General features: G+C 42.7%; 1 protein-coding gene across 1 annotated transcript in view; it reads left to right on the top strand.

Moving 5' to 3' along the window:
- Cfap91 (cilia and flagella associated protein 91) overlaps positions 1–24,128 on the top strand; it is a 46,126-nt gene that overhangs the window by 5,746 nt on the left and 16,252 nt on the right. The window contains exons 4-10 of the mRNA XM_021648600.2: positions 719–802; positions 1,802–1,858; positions 5,247–5,425; positions 9,090–9,267; positions 11,065–11,222; positions 13,014–13,196; positions 18,195–18,337. Of these exons, the coding sequence (XP_021504275.2) occupies positions 719–802; positions 1,802–1,858; positions 5,247–5,425; positions 9,090–9,267; positions 11,065–11,222; positions 13,014–13,196; positions 18,195–18,337 (982 nt within the window). The remainder of the gene's footprint in view (positions 1–718; positions 803–1,801; positions 1,859–5,246; positions 5,426–9,089; positions 9,268–11,064; positions 11,223–13,013; positions 13,197–18,194; positions 18,338–24,128) is intronic.

The raw sequence follows: 24,128 nt of genomic DNA, 5'->3' as shown, positions 1-24,128 counted from the left end.
TGTATTTATTTGTATTATATAGCATTTATATATTATACAGATTAACATTTTACTATACTATTCCATGTAATTCTATTATTGCATATATTATACATAGTAAACAAATAATATATATTCAACCATATATATGTGTGTGTGTGTGTGTGTGTGTGTGTGTGTGTGTGTGTGTGTAGTTAAACGTCCCCAGAAGATTGACATGCATATTTATGTGAATGTTAAAGGGTATCTCGCCACCAGCTGCAGGGATGACTCAGTCTGAGCTCCCCTCAGAAACTATAAGTGGTCTTTACTGCTGGAACATAAACTATGTTTGGTGTTTTTGTTCGTTTGGGGGTCTTTTGGTTTGGTTTGGTTTTGTTTGTTCTTTTGTTTTTAAGTTTCACAAGCAAAGCACCTTCAAAAATAAATCTGTTGAAATCTTGATTATGTAAATGACTTACAAGTCGTGGTAAGTTAATAAGTCATAATGTGTCCCAGACAGGGCATTATAATTACTCTTTGAAATTCTGCTGTTTTCATTAAAAGTGGCTATTTTTAAATTCAGGATTTTTCCAAATCTCCTCCCTTTGAAATTCTTGACTTTTTTTTCTCAGCAGATTCAGTAATTATACTTAGTCTAAGATGTGGGTCAGCTCAGCATTCTTGGCCCCTCCTACAACCCAGAGAAACATGACTGGTGGAGGTGACAACCGGAATATCTTTCTCTGCTTCCTTTCAGAATGGATGCTTCTTTCCAGATGCCTAAGGAAGAGTACAAAGATCCAGAAGTTTCTGGAAGGAACCGCTATAAGTTCTTTGACAGGTAGAAAGTAAAGAGTAATAAATGTTAGAGCCCCAGGGCTGTTAGGTGATGTCCCCATGGTGGTGGCAGCAGTTGTAATTTTTAGGTTGGTGCATCATGGCAGCCATCATGTCTAGTTCTTTACTTGAATGTTACCTAATCTTCAGAGTAGACATACCGGAGAGGGTGTGTGAGGTACCCATGGTAACAAAGGATGCACAGTTGATAACAAAATGGAGTCATCAAATGAAGTCAGATATAACCTGTATCTTGAAATCACAGTGTAGGAGAAATTGCTAAATATTTCAGATGGACAACACTTGTGAATGCTGCTCAAACCCAATCAAAATATTTTCTTTATTTCATTGTGACTCACACTCCTGTGATAATCGCATACTCAAGGCAGACTAATCTAAACTGAGGATTTCCTTGCCAATCTCAGGTTGGAAAATAATCTCAACACCACATCTGAACAAGCTTCCTTTCAAAAGTGAACTCCCGATCTACATTATTATGTCTAAACATTTTCCAATGGGATGTTCTAATGGGATGGGTTGTTTTTTTTGTTTTGTTTTGTTGTTGTTTTTTTTTTTTTTTCAGAGAAATGTTAATGTTTTAACTATTAAAGTAGTTACAAATTCTTAGGCTCTTGGTGGAGAGGAGAAGCTTTAAAGGAAGCCTTGGCATTTCAGACACTTGAGAAGCTGCTGCAGACTAATAGGTACCAGATGCCCAACCACGGAGCTGCTTTTGAGAGTACGGCTGTAGAGGAGAGGGGACATGCACACTGAGGCGCAGAGTCCCTGCTCTACCCTACATTGCCTGGATCTCCTGGGCCACATCTGGGGATTCACATCTCTAAATCGGAACATCTCCAGTGGCTTTTTATACACAAAACTTTGAATATTACTGATTTTTTTGTGTTGTGTATCCAAACTCATTGTTTTTAAGGAGAGAAATAGTAAAGTGAGAAGAAGCCAGTGGGAAAATCTCACATGCGTGCTTTCCTTTCCCTTCCAGGCCCTTCCTACCGTTTCTTCAGCAGATGCCAACCAATGTTGTTTTATCAACAGTCAAGTAAGTGACTTTATTTCAAAACGTTCTCAACTCACCATTTACTTCATACTTGCTTCCAGAAGATTGTTCTCTAGATCAGTGCTTTGCAAGCTATGGATCACTGACCATCATAGACAGGAGTCTTCCTGGCCCCTCTGGTGGTTTTCTGTGTGCCAAGTTCTGAGTGTTACTGTTATATGGAATATTAAAGCTCATTGATGTCTTAGTGGATCATGGGAAACATTTAACATAAGAAGAAATAGAAATAACCACAGCTTTTCAGACATGTGTTGCTGTTCTATATACTCTCTGTGTAATAAGATGAATGACTGTGTCTGTATGGATACAATGGTTATTGTATAAAATAAATAACTGATAACGAGTTATTTATGCTGCTATAACAAATTGTCATAGACTGAGGACTGAGTGATTTATAAGCAATTAAAGTTCACTTCTCACTCAGATCAAGGCACCAGCATCGAGTGTCTGCTGAGGCCTCTCTTGCTGTATCCTCACATAGGGAGAGGGCAAAGGCTATGCTCAGGCACACTGAAGCGTGGGAGGGCAAAAGGAGTCTAAGTCGCTAACTCTAGCACCTTTCCGTATAAGGTTCCATCCACCAGGAAGGAATATCACCCCGCAAGAAGACTCTACCCTGAGTGCCGTCAAAATGGAGATTAAGTTTTTCATCTGTAGCACTCGTTTTAATATATATAATAATTATCACATTACATATTTAATTATATATAATCTAATATTTAGAACATATATTATTATATAATTATATATTATTATCGTGTTCACATTTACATAGATATGTTTCACATGTTTTCTTTTGCTTCCCGGGAATACACACTTGTTGGCTGGCAATGCTGAGGCCAATGATGAATCAGTTATGAAATGTTTTTTTTGGTGGGGGGTGCTAGAGTTTTAAACTTGATAATCCTTTAACCCACACAATGCACCGTGCTGTGCAAAGGTTTATTCTACACGAAGGAGTGAGGCGCAGTGAGAGAGTGGTGCAAAAGCCCATTCTGGAACAAAGGGCTTTATTTCAGGGCAAAACCGTGGCTAAAGTCAGTGTCCCTCTTTCCTATGCGAACATAACCTAATATTTCTAACAGAGAAATAAACTTTCCAAGGTATTCATGAAATAACCATGAAAAGCAGCTTTTAAAAAAAAAGTCTCAAATTATAAATAGAATTGGACTTAAGGCTGGGTTTCAAGTACACATTCTATTGCTAAAGATATACATATATACATATATATATACATATATCATATATATCATATTGTGAACAATATGTATGTTATCAAGTCTCTATGCACTTCAAAATAAGTGCTACTTAGGGGCTCACTTATCCCCCATCTTTTTTTTAAGACTCTGAACTTTTCCAGATGGAACAAGTTTGTTTGGTGCCTGTTAGCCCAGCGACAGTTATAACCGTAAAACATTCTGTGTGCTGAGGGCAAGCTGGGGGCTGGATAGATTCCTGCTTCCTTCGGCAAGTCCCTAAAACAGTTTTATCGGGCCACCGACTTTGAGGGCCATGGTTGCCTCTAAATACTGTTAGGGAGTCCGAGGCCTGTGGTCACTAATGGCATGCCTCTCTCATGCCTTCCTGAATGGCCGTGCCGAGAGATAGACTCTCTCAAGAGTCACAGCATGATATCTGTCATCTGCATCTCCATCTCTCAGACGTACTTAGACACACTCAAGTGGGGTCAGCGCTTGAGTTCTGACAGATGTGAGTCTGTGAGCAGTGACGGCAAGGCCACCTTGAGTCAGCAGGGAAGGATCTGGCCTTTCTCTAGACACACTGTTATGGATAGCTCTGGGAGCCTTTGAGTTCTGTGTAAGCCTGTTTGGACGGAGAATGAGAAGCTCCTAATTGAAAGCATCCAGTGGTAGGGTTCATATGATGGCACTTGCTGGGTCTGGGCAGCCTTCTCGGTGTGGAGTTCTGTTGGGCTGAAAGAGAGAGACTAGGCACAGGAGCAGTGCTGAACAGGGAAAACTGAGCCACAGTGACTATAAGAGTACAACCCTGAGGAGCAGCCAGCACACAGCAAGGTCCATATGAGGAGCCATGAGAAGGAGCAGCCAGCACACAGCAAGGGTCAAATGGGGACCCGTGCCCATTAAAAGACCTTTACTCAAGGATGGTACAAGTTTTAGACTTTTTGGTTTTTACTTTGACATCCACTTATCTGTCTGTCTAAGTATGTATGTATGTGGGTGTGGACACCCATGTGCCATGGTTCTCTGTGGATGGCAGAGGGCAACTTTTGAGAGTCAGGCCTCATTCCACCTGGGTGAGGGAGGGTCTCTCTGTGCAGCGCATTCCAGGCTATCGGGACCTTCCGCTTCCTGCTGGCTTGCCTCTCCCTGCCTCCCAGGAGTGCCGGGATGACAGACACATGCCACTTCAGTGGGCTCCAGGCACCAAACTCAAGTCATCAGGCTTGCTCAGCAAACACCTCTACCCACTGAGACGCCTCCCCGGCCCCGATAGAAAATATTTCTACTTGTCCTTTTTTTTTTTTTTTTTTTTTTTTTTTTTTGAGACAGCTTCTTGGTATTTAGCCAGATTTGGCCTCCAACTCACAATGTCCCCATCTCCCTAGTGCTGGATTACAGGTCTGTGCCACCACACCTGGCTACTTAGGCAAAAGCAACAACACAGAGACACTTTCATTTATTTATTATATTTATTTGCTGTTGCGGGATGGGAGAACACGTGTGTGATGCTGGACCACATGGAGAATCAGCTACAGAGGTCAAACTCAGGTCAAGCTTGTTGGGAAGCATCTTTAGCCACCGAGCCCTCCCCGGCCCCCTAGTGGTACTGGTAGTGCAGTCTCTCACTTTCAACAGCCACTGACTTTTGTGGAAGGTATTTGCTAACTGTTGAACGTGCTTGCTAAGCTATTCCGGCACCGACTAAAGAGTCATCATCCAGAAAGGCAAGTGGATTCCAGGGCTTGCTTCCTTCAGTGAGCATCCTCTCCTCTGCTCCTCCATTTCTGCAGAGAGTCGGCTAAGTCCGGTTATAACTAAGAGTAGAGATGAAGTGGGGGATGCAGTCGTGTGTGGCAGGTCCAGAAGTGCAGCCGCAACACCCCACCCAAAACCCATCTTTGTAGCCGTCCACCACACCCTTACCCTGCAGCACACAGCTGCTTTCATTAGGAGAGCCAGGCGTCCGCTCATGGTCTCGGCCGAGTGAGAGCAATTAGGTCATTCTGACAGACGTGTAGGTCATGCGCTCAAGTCATGCTGGACTTGTGCCCGAGAGCATTGGAAGGGGAGGTGAGCTTAAAGAAGCCGCAAGCCTTGTTTTCACCTGGTTTTGTAGCATTTTAAACGTTCACACCGAGTTTCAGCCTCTAGTTTTGCCTTTGTAGGATGGATCCATTTTTTCTCCCTTCCGACTCCAAGTATACAGTCATCCCTTCCAAGACCACCGTGGGCACTCAGACAGATTACCGGGATGCAGATGTTCAAACAGATCCGTACTCCCCAGAATACGTCGTGTGTCAAGACACTATTCCTGAGCTCTTGACCCTGGCTAGTCTGACTTGGGGTGAGTTGGTAATTCTCTCTCACTGAATATTGCAGATAATAGCACATGCTACCGAGTCCCTGGGAATGACTCATCCTCAGGCAATTCGGCTTATACAGTGAAGCGATAACTCACATATTGGAAGAAAATGTTTGCCTGTACAGTATTAGGAGTGGGCTAGTCTCCATCTTCAGAATATACGAGGACTGCAAACTATTCAACAGCAAGAAAACATGACCTCACTTAAAAATGGGCAGTGAGCCTGAATAGATGTCTCTCAAAAGAAGACAAGTGGCCAGCAGATTTATTAAAAAAAAAAAAAAAGAAAAAAGATAGTTCTAGCAACAGAGAGGTAAAATGAATCAAGAGTTATTGCTGTAAGGTAGGAGAAAAAAAAATGGGACTAGGGTCAGCCAGAAGCGGCAAAGCTATTTTTTATTTTCAGACAATGCTTATTTATCAATAAGAGGCGGAGATGATTCCTCAGTGGTTAAGAACACTGGCTGATCTTCCAGAGGACCTGGGTTCAACACCCAAGACCTACCTGCTATCTCTCAATCATCTGTGCTTTCAACTCCAGGGAACATGACACCTTCTTCAAGGCCTCTAAAGGGAGTCAGGCATACAAGTGGTGCATAGTCATACATGCAGGCAAAACACCCGTATACATAAAATAGAATGTGATATTAAGAAAAACTAATCAAAGGCCAGTGTGGCAGTGTGCACATTTAATCTCATCACTCAGGAAGCAGAGACGAGGGGACCCCTGTGAGTCCTGGGCTAGCCAGTGTTAGATAGTGAGACCCGTCCCAAGACGACACACTGAGTATTAGAACTAAAAAGAGAGCTGATCATGAAATCAACATGCAAAAAAAAAAAAAAAAAAAAAAAAAAAAAAAGACTGGTAACTTCATTGCGTATGCAGTATGCAAATAGAAAAGTTATTGGAAAAGATCACAGCGTCACTGTAACAAATGAGATTGTGCCCAATCACTTAGTGACTAGACATGCCAAGAATTTATGGAGAATATTTAAAATGCTTCCTTAGGCCTACGGAGGTGTGGTAAGGGCAGAAACACACCATGCTTGAGGATGGAAAACTCATGCTCAAACGGATCTGACTGCTCTTGTTAATGAGTTAAGCCTTCAAGTAACTCTCACCCAGATTTCAACTCTTAGTCTAACAGCCCCTGTGCGCATTAGCTACTTTTCTCACACTCCCTTTTCAGTAAAAGTAAATGTCCCATGCATTCAGCGTTGGTAAAGCCTGCAGGGGCCACCGAGATTGACGGGAAGCTTTTTTATGTGAGAGAGAGTGAGGAAGCTGTAGACCCAGCAGGAATACCCCCCCCCCAAGGGTAAATTTGGCAGTTTCCAGAATTAAAACAACCGTATTTTATGTTCTAGCCACCAAACCGGAGCATTTCTGCTAAGAATACCAGTGACTCTCACGCCGGGCACAGTGAGGCCAGGCAGGGATGTTTGCTGCAGCGTTGCTTGGGTTTAAGACGTACAGTCCATCCATCTAAGTGTCCATTTGAGATCTGGGATGCGAGCTTAAACTTAACAAAGTTCTAGCTCTCTCTGTGAGTGTGGTCAAGTGGCCCCACCAAGGAGCAGAGTAAAGAGGAGTTTCAGAACAATACATGTGTAATAGCTTTTCAGCTTTTGGCTAAGACCAAACACGGACTAACACAAGTATCATGCTATATTTGTGACCATTTTAAAAATTAGTTCATTTTGATTTCACACAGTTCTCTTTTTTGATTTATCCCTGAATCAAGTCTGGCTTCCAATTCATGCATTGTTAGGGGCTTTAGCTCGATGCATACCTCCACTTCATGCCGCTTGCTTCAGCTTTTAGTCCCTTGGTCTCTCTATTTGTAAAATAGGAATCTTCATGCTTCTAAAGCAGAGATTTGTTGAAGAGAAAGTGAATCTGAAGTGAACAGTGCTTGTTCTACTGTAAGTGATTAAACATGTAACTTATCATAGACATGTGAAGCTTGACAGAGTCACAAAATGCCAAGATGGGGACGAGTGCTCTAAGCCCCTTCTGTGTTTATCTTGGGAGAGGGAAGAGAAGAACAAGCCTCCATATGATGATTACAAGGATCATTCATTAACTTTATTTTTAATTTTTAAATGTTTTTCATTAGAAAAGGTAAAGACATTTGATATATAACGCAGCTGTCAAGTATGATTATTTATGGTATTTTCATACTTTTTGTATCTAAATTACTAAACAAAACTCTACACAAATACTACTTTGATATATCTGTCTAGGTTTTCATATCTATTAAACATGGGATTATTAATTTCTTTTTAAGCTGTTCTTCTCTTTCATTTTTTAAGAACATATTTTCCTTTGATTTAAGAAAGATCATAATTATGCAGGTGTGTGTGTGTGTGTGTGTGTGTGCACATGAGTGCAGCACCTGTGGAAGCCAGAAGAGGGCATTGGATCCCTTGGTACTGGAGTTACAGGCAGCTGTGAGCCGCCTGATGTAGGTGCTTGGGCCCAAATCCTGGGTCCTCTGCAAAAACAGCATGCGCTCTTAACTACTGAGCCATCTTTCCAGGCTCTGCTCATTTCTTTAAACTTATATATTTCTTTGTACATTAAATAAATTGACAAGATTTCCACTGATGAGTAAACAAAAGGCCTGGAACAAATAGAACAGAAAATTAAGAAGTGGCTTATTATATGTGATAGAAACATTTTTTTTTCTTTAGACTTCTGTGTATAATTATTTTTAAAAAGAAAAAAATATATGTATACCTATTGACACCTATCTCCTTTAGTAGTTTTCAGTCCTAAGAAGATGGTGTACCAAGCTCATGCTGCCTTTGGATCTGCTAGCCATCGAATGTGCACAGGTTCCCAAATCCCGTGCCAGAGAAGGACAAGTTGAGCTAGGTCTCAGCTTGCATGTCTGAGCTGGTCAGGAGCCATAATCACAGCTCCATAAGCGTTTGACCTCTTAAAGGTGGAGGTGAAGCACTGTCCTGGATTGCATACCCACTATAAGGGACACAATGCAAAGATTATCAGCTAATGGTTATACGTCACCTGTTCCTTTGAAAAAGTATATATCTCCTTTTAACTTTCATTCAACAAAGCCCCATCACTGACATATTTCCTCCTCTTCATTTCAAATTTTTTAGAAATTTCATTTTTTTAACTGTGTGGGCATTTCGCCTGCCTCTATGTCTGTGCACTGCTTGTGTGCCGTCCTCACAGGGGCCGGAAGAGGATGTCAGGTTCTCTGGGACTGGAGTTACAGATGGTTGTGAGCCACCATGTGGGTGCTGAACCTAGCAGATCAGCCAGTGCTCATAACCACTGAACCATCTCTCCAGCCCTATCTTTGCATTTTAAATATGGGCTTGTCCATTACAGGACATCCTAAGGTATGGTCATTAAGTGGTCACTGAATATTTCCCTTGTACTTTCCTTGAACGTGTATGCAGCTAAAACAACTTCCACCTCAGTAAGAGGAGGCACGAAGGCCCCAGGTAACACTGGTTTGGAAGCGGTCAGGGAGCCCTTGCCGGCGCCATTATGCTGTTACCCTAATCCTTGGATTTAGAGTTGGGGGAGGGGTGGGAGGAGCAGGAGGAAGGTGTGTACCGGTGGCCTGCGGCTTTGCCCTGTGTTCCTGAGCTGTGACACCCCCTGCAGGCCGAGGTCTCCCAGCAGGACTAGCCGAGGTGGAGATGATAGAGCGGGCCCGGGAGAAGAGAGCATGGGAAGCCACTCTGCCCCCACTGAGCGACAGCTTACAGATTGAGAAGAGGAGGAAGATGATGAACGCCATGGAGCGGAAGGAGTGGGCCTTCCGAGAAGGCGAGATTGAAAAGTAGGTTCTCTGTCCCCTGGACAGCCATTCAGGGGTTGGTGAGAGCAGCGTTCATGCCTTATTATTATTATATTTATTTATCTAGGTTTTTTTGAGATGGTGTTTCTCTGTGTAGCCCTGGCTGTCCTGTAACTCACTCTGTAGACCAGGCTGTCCTCAAACTCAGAGATCCACCTGCCTCTGCCTCCCAAGTGCTGGGATTAAAGGCGTGCGCCATCACCAGCTGGCCACTTTATTTTTATTTTTAATCTGGAAGCATCCCACCCCACCAAATATCTGTGTTTAAAAAACAACCCCCAACCTTTACAGATACGAAATTGGCCTTCTAGTCCTTTTGGGCGCAGTCACCTACTCCTGATCTGGCACAAGAGCTCTGTGAAGTCTAACATGAAACCCAAGAACAGAACAACTGTTTCAGGACTTGTCCTGAAACCCAAGGATTTCTACAGAGTCTCTTAGGGATTACCCCTCCCACACACACACACACACACACACCGTTCATTCCCAGAACCACCATGGCTAGGCAGCAGGTCCCTCTATGTCTCACAAAACAGCCTCCGAGCCAGCCCTCTCATTCCCACCCTCCAAGATCCACGGGAAACTTGAGTTCAAGCCGGAGCTGATAGAACACTTCCCACTGGAAAGGCAAATTGTGGAGATTTTGTGAAGAGATGAGCCTGTACAGCAATGTGCAGAAATAATGCCAGGTCTAGGGACCTTTTCCGTTTTCATTCCTTTTACCTGGTGGTGGTGGTGGTGGTGGTGGTGGTGGTGGTGGTGAGGAGGAGGAGGAGGATAATGATGATGATTGTTACTATTATGTTGTACCACAGAAGGCCATTTTCAGCAAGAGTGTAGTGTGAGTTGAGCACCTTTCTCCTGATGTGTCTTTGGTCGTGAGGCTCTTGTTGATGTCTAGAAATGGTGAGACGCTGTTAGGACCAAAGACTCCTTAACAAGCATGCAGGGAAGGTGCTCACTGAGGCTGAGCTTTGTTCTAGTTTGTCCTGAGGTCTGTACTGTTCTGCAATGCTACGTACAGTTTTGGTAAAATAAATAAATAAAAATAATTTTTAAGAAAAGCTGGCAATTCACTGGAAAACAGTGTGTGTGGTGAGAGGACTCAGTGTACTGTGGTCCGTAGACATTGAAATTGATTGCCTCTTTGGAGAGGAATGTGTCCTGTTAGAAGGCCTTTTAAAGCATTTAGAATGTTTATGACTAGTTCACAGTGTTATTTCTAAAGAAAGAATTTACAGCCATGTTATACTGGTGGCGCCCTCATACACCTCATATTGATATAAAGGCTGCTCTGGTGGCTTAGGCCTGCAGTGTCAGCCCTCAGCAGGCTGAGGCAGGAGGATCAGGAGCTCAAGGACACCCATGACTGCATGCTGAGTTTTGAGGAAGCTTAATGACTGAGCTCCTACCGTCTACCCACACCAGCCCCATCTCAATATCCCTTACTGGCATTCTTCACTCCTCTTCTGTTAACCTAGAACTGTCCACAAATCCTTGTTCTTTAGGTTCAGCTGCTTAGAGAGTTCATCTCTATCACTGTCTGTCTGCTCTCTCTCTCTCTGCTCTCCGTCTTCCGGACCTCCGACATGCACGCCCTCCCTTTCCCACGCTCCCACTGCACAGGGATCCGCCGCTGACGAGTCCTCCCCTGCATTTCAACTCACTTGTCGCATCTTTGCCACAGTGGTGTTTTTCCAGCACACGGATGAGATGCTCACAGAGCCTGTTCTGGCTTTCCCAGGTTGAGGTAGCTAATGGTCTCTGATCTACCCCAAGACTGCAGGATATGCGCCTTGAGGTCTTGAAGCAGTTGCTGAAGAGGCGCGAGGACAACCAGAATGAGCTGGACCTGACTCATCTGAACGCCCAGTGGTGTAAACTCCAGGGAAAGAAGGAGGCTAGAATTGCACAGATCCAGCGGACACACATAGCATGTAATATGTGGCATGAGCCGGCCAGGGAGGGGACCGGGCTTTGAGGCTTTGATCAAACCTGGCTAAACTAAGATGAAATTCTGATTTGGTCCCGCTGTATTGCATAGGCAAGTGAGAGGAGTTATTTTCGAAAGGTGGACATTGGAGGAAAATGGCTAAGAAAGTCACGTGACCATGTTCTAACAGGAGTCAAGTTACTGCCCAACCCCACATTTGTCAGCGTTTGATATTAGGTTCCTCACATTCATAACCCAAGGCTCTGGTTAGAAAGCCTGCTGGTTAACTTTAAAAAAAATTCTAGCCCCTAAATATAATATTTTAGTCATTCTTTTTCCTAATTGCTTCTCTCCAAGAAATTTTTAATGTCACAGATATGTATGTTTATATGTCCTGCAATTATACTTTTTTTATTTTATGCATAAAAACGAGAAACACTCACTTTCCTATTTAGTCAGGGCAGGGCTGAGAATAATTACATCAGAGACCGAGGAGATGCCTTGGTGCGTAAGCACACTTGCTCCACCAGCACAAAGATATGAGTTCAGAGCCCAGCACCCGTGTGAAAAGCCAGGTGTGGCCACGCATGCCCGTCACCCCAGTGCAATGGAGGAGGCAGGGGGGTGATTGCTGGGGCTGGCCGGCCCACACATCCGAAACAGCAAGCTCCGAGCTCACTGGGAGGCCCCGTCTCAAGGGAATTAAACAAAGAGGGACACAGAGGGAGGACACAGTGTCCTCCTCTGTCCTCTGTACACGCTAGCACAGGCACACCCCCACACACCCTCCCACACCCATGCATTCTCTGTCTCACACTCACCTTCACAGACACACTTAAAATACAATTAATTTGTTGGTTTGTTTGTTTGTTTGTGTGTTTTAAACATCGCACGGCCTTTTAAGAGTGCTGACCCTGGTAAGCTGCTGCACCCCAGCGGAAGGCCACCCACCCAAGAATAAACAGATAACACAAACTGGACGCGATGAGTGAAACAAACAAACAAACCAGTAAACCAAAAGAGGACATTAAGTTGGGTGGGTGAGACAGTGGGGGCGGGTCTTGGAGGATTGAGAAGGGGGTGACGTAATCAAGCCACACTCTACTAAATTCTCAAACATCTAATTAAAAAAAAAAATTAAACCAATAATGAAAGCTTTCCAACAGACTCAAATTTGTGAAAAAAATATCAAGAATTATATTGCCAGTGCTCTCACACTGGCAGTTGATAAGCACTCTAACAAATGATCACACTTTTAAAAATCACTGAAAATTGTTTTCATTTTTTCAGAAGAAGTAAATCAATTCAAAAAAATCACATTCCTACTTAAAATGCTTCTTAGCGAACCCAGCCTTGACTGTTGTTTTAGCTCTTACTAGCTAGCTGTCGGCTGTCTATTTAAATGTGGTTGGCATTTTTCCTCTTCAGTATACAGTACAGCGAGTGCCGGATTTGACCACCTTTTACAGATACATAGCCAAGGGCAGGCTGCTTTACTAAATCCTAACACTCAAAGTCACACAAAAAGACCTGCAGATGAACAGCGGGTGCAAGGCAGCCATAGCTCTGGCACTCCTGCAGCACGACTCCTCACTATTGTGGTAGGATGGAGAGAGAGAGAGAGAGAGGGAGAGAGAGACTATACATTGAGGACAGCAGCGGATTCAGCTTCTGCCACCGTTGCCTGTCAGCCCAGTGTCTTCCTGATGAGTCTAGCCTGAGCTGCTTTCCTGTTCCGCGGCTGTAGTTGAGAGCGCTATCTGGGAGAGAATCCTGACAGTACCTTTTATTTCAGCTATGAGGACTCTTGCCAGGAAAAGAGCGAACTTGGAAGGGAAGCTGCAGCGGAGGGACATCATCAAGGATTATGCCAATTTTGCGTCCCAGGTCTATGGACCTTTGTCTCGCCTTGGCCGTTTCCCAGACAATAACTCAGAGGAGTTTGTAGTCAGAAACCACTATCTCAACACATATGAAGGTAAAAAGAAAAAAAAATTATCTGTTTAGTTGGAGGCTTAGTAGAAGAAATCCAGGTTCAGTACATATTAGAATAAAGGTAAGCAAAAGAATATTTGAAAAAGCATCAGTGAAAAGGTTTCATTTGCTGGTCAGGTTCATACGAAGCAATAAAAACTCAGACTCAAAGAAAAGAAACCCTTGTAGAATATATATATTTTATATATGCATATATATACATAGATATATATTATATGCATATATATTTATTCTATCAAGGTGGTGAAATATTTTTTTAAAAAATCTTTATTTCAATTTATTCACTTTTAAAATTTATTTTTCTTTTTATTACAGTTTATTCACTTTGTATCCCCCTGTAACTCCCTCCCTCCCTCTTTCCCACCTGTGCCCCTCCCCCAGTGCACTGATAGGGGAAGTCCTTCTCTCTTTCTTTCTGATCCTAGTCTATCAGGTCTCATCAGGAGTGGCTGTATTGTTTTCTTCTGTGACCTGCTAAGGCTGCTCCCCACTCAGGGGGAGGTGATCAAAGAGCAGGCCAATCAGTTCATGTCAGAGACAGTCCCTGTCCCCATTACTATTGGAACCCACTTGGACACTGAAATACCATAGGCTACCTCTGTGCAGGGGTTCCAGGCCATCTCCATGAGTGGTCCTTGGCTGGAGTATCAGTCGGAAAAGACCCCTGTGCCCAAACTTTTTGGATCTGTTGCTCTCCTTGTGGAGCTCCTGTCCTCTCCAGGTCTTATTATCTCCCACTTCTTTCATAAGATTCCTTGCACTCTGCCCAAAGTTTGGCTATGAGTCTCAGCATCTGCCTCAATACCCTGCAGAGTGGGGCCTTTCAGAGGCCCTCTGTGGTAGGCTCCTGTTCTGTTCCCTGTTTTCTCCCTCTTCCGATGTCCATCCTTTTTGCCTTTCTGAGTGAGGACTGATCTTCTTAGCCAGAGTCCTTCTTCTTGATTAGCTTTCTTAGGTGTACAGATTAGTATGTTTATCCTCTATTACATGTCTAATATCCACTTATGAGTGAGTATATACCCTGTGTGTCTTTCTGCTTCTGGGATAGCTCACTCAGGATGATCTTTTCCAGTTCCTGCCATTCCATTTACCTGCAAATTTCATGATTTCCTTGTTTTTTATTGCTGAGTAATATTCATTGTGTAGATGTACCACAACTTTTGTATCTACAAATAAGGCTGCTACAAACATGGTTGAGCAGATGTCCTTGTTGTATACTTGAGCATCTTTTGGATATATGCCTAGGAGTGGTATAGATGGATCTTGAGGAAGTACTATTCTGAATTGTCTGAGAAAGCGCCAGATTGATTTCTAAAGTGGTTGTACAAATTTACATTCCCACCAGCAGTGGAGAAGGGTTCCCCTTTCTCCACAACCTCTCCAGCATGTGTTGTCACTTGAGTTTTTGATCTTACTCATTCTGATGGGTGTAAGGTGAAATCTTAGGGTTGTTTTGATTTGCATTTCCCTGATGACTAAGGATGTTGAACATTTCTTTAAGTGTTTCTCTGCTATTTGATATTCCTCTATTGAGACTTCTATGTTTAGCTCTGTACCCCATTTTTAATTGGATTACTTCTTGTATTGCTGTTTAACTTCTTGAGTTCTTTATATATACTAGATATTAGTCCTCTGTCATATATAGGGTTGGTGAAGATCCTTTCCCAATGTGTAGGCTGTCGTTTTGTTCTGATGACGGTGTCCTTTGCTTTACAGAAGCTTTTCAGTTTCATGAGGTCCCATTTATTGATTGTTGCTCTTAGAGCCTATGCTGTTGGTGTTCTGTTCAGGAAGTTGTCTCCTGTGCCATTGAGTTCAAGGCTCTTTCCCACTTTTTTCTAACAGGTTTAGTGTGTCTGGTTTTACGTTGAGGACTTTGATCCACTTGGACTTTAAATCTTTTATTGTAGAGGATTGTTTTAGCAATTCTGGGTTTCTTGTTATTCCATATGAAGTTGAGAATTTTTCTTTCATTTGATGGGAATCGCATTGAATCTTTAGATTGCTTTTGGTAAGATAGCCATTTTTACTATGTTAATCCTGCCAAGCCATGAGCATGGGAGATCCTTCTATCTTCTGATATCTTCTTCTAATTCTTCAGAGACTTGAAATTTTTTTCATACAAGTCTTTGACTTCCTTGGTTAGGGTCACTCGAAGGTACTTTATGTCCTTTGTGGCTATTGTGAAGGGTGTTGTTTTCCTAATTTCTTTCTCAGCCCTTTTGTCTTTTGTATATAGGAGGGCTACTGATTTTTTTAAGTTAATTTTGTATCCAGCCACTTTGCTGAAGGTGTTTATCAGCTGTAGGAGTTCCCTGGAGTTCATCTGCAAATAGTGATACTTTGACTTCTTCCTTTCCAATTTGTATATCCCTGATCTCTTTTAAATGTGTTATTGCTCTTTGAAGAGATATGGAGAGAGTGGCAGTCTTGCTTTGTCCATGATTTCAGTGGGATTGATTTAAGTTTTTCTCCATTTAGTTTGATGTTGGCTATAGGCTTGCTGAATATTTTTTACTATTTTTAGGTATGTGCCTTGTATCTCTGATCTCTCCAATACTTTAAACATGAATGGATGTTGGATTTTGTCAAATGCTTTTTCAGCATCTAAGGAGATTATCATGTGGTTGTTTTTCTTTCAGTTTGTTTATATGGTGGATCACATTGATGGATTTCCATATATTGAATCACCCCTGCATACCTGGGATGAAGCTTACTTGGTCATAGTGGACGATATCTTTGATTGGTTCTTGTATTCAGTTTGCAAGTATTTTGTTGAGTATTTCTGCATCAATGTGCATAAGGGAGATTGGCCTGAAATTCTCTTTCTTTGTTGGGTCTTTGTGAGGTTTAGGTACCAAGGTGACTGTGGCTTCATAGAATGAGTTTGGTAGTGTTCCTTCTGTTTCTATCTTGTGGAATAGTTTGAAGAGTATTGATGTTAGGTCTTCTTTGAAGATCTGGTAGAATTCTGCGCTGAAACCATCTGGCCTGGGCTTTTTTTGGATGGCAGACTTTTGATGACTGCTTCTATTTCCTTAGGGAATATAGGACTATTTAATTGATTTACCTTGTCTTGATTCAGCTTTGGTAAGTGGAATCAATTAAGAAAATTGTCCATTTCATTTAGATTTTCAAATTCTGTGGTGTATAGACTTTTGAAATAAGTCCTAATGATCGTTTGGATTTGCTCAGTGTCTGTTGTTATGTCCCCCTTTTTATTTCTGATTTTGTTAATTTGGACAGTGTCTCTCAGCCTTTTAGTTAGTTTGGCTAAGTGTTTGTCTATCTTGTTGATTTTCTCAAAGAATCAGCTCTTGGTTTCATTGATTTTTTTAATTGTTTTATTTGTTTCTAATTTATTGATTTAGCCCTGAGTTTGATTATTTCCATCCATCTACTCCTCTTTGGTGTGTCTGCTTCTTTTTTTCTCTAGGGCTTTTAGGTGAGCCATTAAGTTGTTTGAACGAGATGTTTCAAATTTCTTCTTTTTTTAAATGATTTGTTTATTTTTCTTATTTTATGTACATTGGTATTCTGCCTGCTTGAATGAGAGTGTCAGATCCCCTGGAACTGGACTTATAGACAGTTGTGAGCTGCCATGTGGGTGCTGGAAATTGAACATGTGTACTCTGGAAGAGCAGCCAGTGCTCTTAACCACTGAGACATCTTTCCAGGCTCGAATTTCTTGAAGGCACTTAGTGCTATGAACTCTCCTTTTAGCACTGCTTTCATCATGTCCCATAAATTTGGGCATGTTGTGCCTTCATTTTCATTGAATTCTAGGAAGTCTTTTATTTCTTTATTTCTTCCCTGACCCAGCTGTCATTGAGTAGCAAGTTGTTTAGTTTCCATGTATGTGTAGGCTTTTTGCTATTTCCATTGTTGTTGAGGTCCAGCTTTAGTCCATGGTGATCAGATAGGATACAAGGGATTATTTCAATCTTCTTGTATCTGTTGAGGCTCGATTTGTGACCGACTATATGGTCTATTTTGGAGAAGGTTTCATGAGGTGCTGAGAAGAAGGTAAATTCTTTTGTGTTTGGGTGAAAGGTTCTGTAGATGTCTGTTAGGTCTATTTTATTAATGACTTGTGTTAGAGTTATTGTTTCTCTGTTTAATTTCTGTTTTGTTGACCTGTCCTTAGTTGAGATGGGAGTGTTGAAGCTTCCCATTATTAATGTGTGGGGATCTATGTGTGGTTTAAGTTTTATTAATGTTTCTTTTACAAATGTGGGTGCCCTTATATTTGGGGCATAGATGTTCAGGATTGGGATGTCTTCCTGGTGGAATTTTCCCTTGATGAGTATGAAGTGTCCTTCCCCATCTCTTTTTATTAATTTGGTTGAAAGTCTATTTTATCAGATATTAGAATGGCTACTCCTGCTTGTTTCCTGGGTCCATTTGCTTGGAAAACTGTCTTCCAGACCTTTACTTTTATGCCAGGTTTGTGAAACAAGCAAGATATTTTTAATAAAATCAAAGACATTAAAAATCTAGAAGGCACAGCAGCGTCACCAGGTAGTCAATTCATGGACAGGCCTGTGCCTTTTATGAAGCTCAAGAGATTTGTTTAAAAATTTAGAAATTCAGCTCAAAAGCTGATGCATCATCTGGCCAAGATCACAAGTTAGTGGTTAGACTCTTGAACCCAGAGCCAGGATCTCCGGAGCAAAATACCACGAGTTGGTGAACACCCCCTTCAGAACTGGGGTGCTAGCCATCCCAAGGCCTGCTGCTGGTTACTGGCTATACTTTGTGTAGGGCACATCTTTGTTTCTGAATTGTTCCTGGCTGTGTCACCCAGGTCACTGGGAACAGATGCCAACTCCATGTACTTGACACTTCATCCTCTTAAAGGATGGCACCTTCCAGCAGCCCACACACCTAACAGTGCACTCCCAACACGTTAAACGTAACCCCTGGACACTAAAAAAAAAAAAAACAAAAAAAAAAAAACAACACATGCTTCCTCCCATAGGACTAGTGGAACTGGAATCGTGCCTCCCGGATTTCGTGACACAGCCAAGGATCAAAGCTCCAAAGCCCAAAGTCATTGTCACCAAGTCCGGCTTCCTGAAGAGGACAGCGAGGATGGACTACGAGTTGTTGGAGGTTCACAAGGTATAGCGTTGGGCTCTGAGGACCAGAGGCTTCCTCTCCGGCTTCTACCGAGGAACGCTGCGCGCTGAAATGCACCCTGTGGCTGGGCACCCGAAAGACCACCTGCTTTCTTTCTCCCCTCCAGGCTTCCTCTCTGGGAGGTCCCCCACGGTGCAGTCTGCTTTAGGTCCCCCACGGTGCAGTCTGCTTTTATTTCAAGCTATGGCAGACCCTCCGTTGGTCACCTCCCCCTCTGCAGAAGTTACTACTTTCCGAAAGGACTTCCTCCCCTGTGTCTGTAGAGTGTAAAATCTGAAACTATTGACGTTCAGCAAATTCCAGTACTAGGAATTGCTTGATGGTAGGAGTTGTAACAGGGCTCTCTCTTTTCTTCCTTTTAAGTCTGCTGTGAGGGCACCAAGAAAAAGAGGTGATGGGACTGGTTCCCTTTTCATCTAGTTTAAAAGTCAGCTAAGCAGGGAAGCTTGATGACCACCAAACGCGGGCATCAGGATCCCGTGGCGGGCTTGTGAAAATGCGCTGCTAGGCTCAGTCCCCAGAGGCCTGCTCAGTGGGCCTGAGCGAGGCTGTGGAGATGTGGGCACACATGCCGTGTGTGCAATCGGATCCAGAGTTGGACAGGCCTCCTGAAATGACCCGGGAGCATCCTTTCTTCCTTCTCCTCTGAGAAGGACTTAAACGAGACTGAGACAATCTGTCCCTTCCGTGTGGAAGGACAACGAACAAAGCCGCCTCGGAAATCTCCAGGTGCTGCTCCGGGAGCCGCGCTTTGGAACCCCTGGTTTATGTCATCCTCCTGTCCACAGATACTTGCTTGCTCCACTGATTTCCGTAACACATATGAATCTGTGGGAGCGCCAAATCAACATTAAAAAAAAATAGGACCCTGGGGACTGGGGAGATGGCAATCAGGAAGACCCAAGTTCAACCCCCAGCACCGGGGAGATCCACAGCCTCTCCGGGGTCCTCTGGTCAGCCAGCTTGGGGTTGTCAGCAAGCCCCAGATCCCAGTGAGAGATCAGGAGAAAACCAGGGTGCCTGGCTCCAGAGGAACACGCGCGAGTTCGACCTCTGGTTTCTGCACACACCTGCACACACACGTGCATGCACACATATCTACACGTAAACATGTGAACACAGACACATGCGCTTGGAAGAATCTTGGGACCTTGGGAATGACCAGACATGTCTTTCCCCCTCTACAGCATCCCTATCTGCGTGAGCCCATCCTGAGTGCTGTGCTCGCCAGTGTTATTTTCTGTACGGTTTCCCCTTTATACTTCGTACTGTATCATAGAAACTTCCTTCCCCCCTGACCCGTTAGAGCTTTCCATGGTGTGCTCACGTTAAGTTCTCCAATGCCCGGCTGTGTTCATCAGAGCACATTTTTATAGCTACTCACCTACCGTACTGCATCAACGCACGAGCTTTGGTGGAGATACGGCGCTCATTCTAACACGCTGTTGGACCTGGCTTACTAACGTTTCGCTTCTCTGCTCATGGGTGAGATGGTTCTCTTATTTTTCCTAATTTTCCCATGTGTGGGATTGTACCAGAGCTGGACGGATCTCCTGAAATGGCCTGGAAGCTCCCCTTCCTCCTCCTCCTCCTCTGAGAAGGATTTAAACGAGACCGAGACAGTCTGTCCCTTCCGTGTGGAAGGACAACGAACAAAGCCATCTAGGATTGATGTCTTCATGAGAAAAAACTTAATCTGTGCTTCAACTTTACGGCAGATAGAGCTTCTTTGCATTCACTTTGGTAAATGATACTGTTTAGAATCTCGTTTTACCTGTTCAGTTTTTGACATGATCACTGATCATATTGTTTTTTATATTTTGTTTTATATATAATAGTGTACATTTTTTCATTCATAACATTATCTTAACTCTTTTTCTTTATTCTCTTTTTACTGGAGGATTGCTTATTTTCTTGGAACTGTTCTTCCCAAAAAATGAATTTTCAGGGTTAGATATGTAGTCACATTACTTTCTTCTCTTGTATTTAATATATGACTTTTTTCTTTGAGTTGTTCTCTGATTATTTTCCTAAGCTCTGAGAACTGAATGTGTGGATTATCAATTTTAATCATCCATCAACCTTATGCAAGCATTTTAAACCGAGCATTTCCTTAAAAGCACGGATTCTTGCCATCTCAGATTTGATAGTGATGTTTGTCATTTTTAGTTTCTAATATATGAAGCTGCCCAATGTGGCTTTGAACCTGTACTTAGTATGTTATAAAATTTCCACATATGTAGAAATTTTAACTCAGTTTCCAGTTACCTTATAGCCTAAGGGCACTGCGATTGGAGGCCAGAGTCACTTCGATACCAACCCTGTGAAGTCAGTCTCTGGGGTTGAAGGCGTGAATTGAGTCACATTCAGCATGAACTCCTCCGCAGGAAGCAAGGAGAGGGGCAGGGAGAGGAGGGCAAGAGACTGGACTGTGATTGCATTAATTAACAAAAGCCCGCCTTCAGACAAGCATTTGATATTATTATGCCTCCACGATGTGTGGGGCAGGCAGTTTCCAAGTCCCCCTCCGTCCCCAGGACATCCCTGTCACTCATCTCCCTGACACGTGTGCTATCCACACGCACTACGCTTTTACTCAGTTTTGATTTCGAGATGGGTATCACCGTGGCCCACGCAAGCCTCGAATGACTGTGTGGCCGTTGAAGACCACGAACTAAGTCTTCATCCTCCTGCCTCTACTTCCTGAGTACAGGAGTTATAGGTTTGTGCCACCACACACATTCTTATTTTTATTGCTTTATAAAATGTTTTTTTTTTTTTTAAATCAATGAGAAACAAAAGGAAAAGGAAAGCAAAAGCAATCAAACAAACAGGAGCCAAAGAGACGGCTCAGCAGGTAAAGGTGCTTGCAGATGAAGCCCGGCAACCTAAGTTCAAACCTCAGAATGGCTGAAGGAGAGAACTGTTCCACAGGTAGTCCTCTGACCTCCACAAGGGCACCATGGCACAGGTGTGCGTGCAGACACACACACACACACACACACACACACGATGATGATGATGAATATTTTAAAAATTAAGAAAAAAAGTTTTACTTTTCCCTTTGTTTATTCTTTCTCCGCCACCCTCCATCTGTAGAGACACGTAAGTCTCTGACTCGTGTGGTTTTTCTTCTGCCTTAAGAATCTGATCATTTTCAGCATGGTCCGCTGGTAGCGAGCTCCAGGTTTTGCACCCAGGGTCTCTCTTCTTTACTTTCAGCTGGAGAAGGCGGGTAAAAACTCACATACAATAAAGTCAACCCCTTAAGGTGTACAGTCCGTGGCTGTTAGCACGTCCACAAGGCTGTGTCGATGCGTCACTATCCGATTCCATCACCCAGGACCCCCAACAGACCCCATGCCTCTTTCCAGTCACTTCTAGTTCACTCTCATCCCCCAGAAATCTCTGTGCTACTTTCGCCTTATGGGTTTGTTTGTTCTGAGCAAACATACTGTATAACTGGAGTCGTACAATAAATAGCATTTGTGACTAGCCGCATTCATCCAGTACAGTGTTCTTGAGGTCCACTCACGTTCTAGCACTAGTCCAGGCCTTCATTGTTTTTATGATTCCATAATATTCCATTGTGTGGATGTACCACATTCTACTTAGCCACTCATGAGCTGATGAGCATTTCAGTTATTTCTGTTAGTGCTATGGACTTCTGTGTTCTAGTGTTGGACAGACATGTTTTGTGTGCTTTAGAACGCATCTCTAGGAGTAGAATTGTAGACCCCACAGCAACTGTTTTACTTTTTGATGAACTGCCTGATTGTTACAAAAGTGACTACACTGTTTATCTCAGTGGCAGTGTGGGTGGGTTCGGATTTCTGCACACCCTTTTGTCTCTCGCTGTCTGTTTTCTTCCAGCCACTTCAGCATGAATGAGATGGTGTCTCCATATGGTTTTGATTTACATTTCCCTGATGATTGATGACATTAAGGATCTTTTAAACTACCTGTTGGTAGTCTGTCTATTTTAAAAGGGATGCCTACTTAAATATTTTATCCATTTTGAAAACTAGTTGTCTTTTTGTTACTGAATTTAAGAAAATATTTCAGAGATTATCTTTGAACTTTCCAGACATTGTCCTTCAAAGCACAAAGTTATTTATTTTGGTCTTTTCCTTTTAAAAAAAAATCTCTGTCTCTCTTTCTGTCTTTCTCTCTTTGTGTGTGAACACACACACATACACACACATATATGTATGTGCATATACATATATATCATATACATATACATATCAGTGATACATCTATATCTATCTATCTATCTATGTATCCATCTATCTATCTATCTATCTATCTATCTATCTATCTATCTATCTATCTATCATCTATCTATCTCAGTGCAGTGCCTGAGGAGGCCAGAAGAGAGTGTTAGATTCCTCAGAACTAGAGTGTTTGTAGGTGTTTGTAGGTGCTGGTAACCAAACCCTGGGCTTCTTGAAAGAACAGCACAAGTCTTAACCTCTCAGCCATGTCTTCAGCCTGAATCTCATCACCTTGTACAGAACTCCACCCTGGGCATTTTTTTCTTCCAATGTTTCAACATCTTATTGATTTCAGTCTCTGACTGGAAACCTGCTGTCATTCTCATCTTTGTTCTTCTGTAGGAAAAGGTGTTTCTCACATCCTCTGATGTTTATCAAGATCTTCACTGTTTTGGGCTTTCTTTAATTTAAGGAGTACACACCTGTACTTCTGTCTTTATTTGAGGTGTTTATCTTGTTTGCTGTTCTATAAGTTTCCTAGATCCTTAATGGTGTCTTTGGAGTAATTCTGGAAAGTTTCAGCCATCATTATTTGAAATACTTCTGTTCTCTTCCATCCCTCCCTTTCCCTCCCCTGCTCTCTTTTCAAATCTTCTCCTCCCTTCCCTCTTTTCCTCTCCCCTCTTTTAATCCTCTCCTTTTCTCCCCTCTAGTCTCTTCTTCTCCCCCCCCCTTTTCCTCCTTTTTCTTTTATCAGATAGGATCCCAATGTTGTCCAGCCTAGCCTCAAACTCACTGTATAGCTGAGGAGGAGTTTGAACTTCTGATCTTCCTGTCTTTGTCTCCTGTGAGCTGGGATCATGGACATGAGCCACCATGCTGGTTTTTATGAGGTGCTGCAGCTGAACCCAGAGCTTCATGCAGGCCTCTGCCGAGGAATACTCAGCTCTTGCACTCTTTTCTTATGATCTGATATTCCAACTACACATACGTTATGCCTTTGGCAATTATCTCACAATTGCTGGGTGTTCTGTTTCTGTTGTTTTTTCATTACAGTTCACACTGAGAAGCCTTTATCGGCCCTTTTCAAATTACTTGGTTCTTGCTTCGGCTATGTTAAGTTGGTTCTGAGCCTGTTGAAGGCATTTTCTGTTTCTGTTACAGTATTTTGATTTTTCTAACTATGCTTTTGTGGTTCTGTTTTAATGTTTTCATCTCTTTGCATTGCTTTCCTGTTCTCGTATGTTTTCTATTTTCCTCCATCAGTTTCTTTAGCACATTAATCAGAGATTTTTTAATTTTATTTTTATTAATTACAGCTTATTCACTTTGTATCCTCCCTGTAGCTCCTTCCCTCCTCCCCTCCCAATCTCACCCTCCATCACTCTTTCCCACCGTACCCTAATCAGAGATATTTTTAAAAACTTCGATGATTCCAACATGTGCACCTGTGAGTCTTCTTGGTTGGTCCATTTGGATAGACTGTATCCTTTCTTGCCTTTTCTAGCATATAGCCTAAACTTGAGACCCTGATGTCTGGTATCAAATAATAACTG

Source organism: Meriones unguiculatus, chromosome 17, assembly GCF_030254825.1.
Source record: "Meriones unguiculatus strain TT.TT164.6M chromosome 17, Bangor_MerUng_6.1, whole genome shotgun sequence".
Lineage (NCBI taxonomy): Eukaryota > Metazoa > Chordata > Mammalia > Rodentia > Muridae > Meriones > Meriones unguiculatus.
Note: the sequence above shows the minus strand (reverse complement) of the source record. Positions and strands in the feature narration are given on the sequence as shown.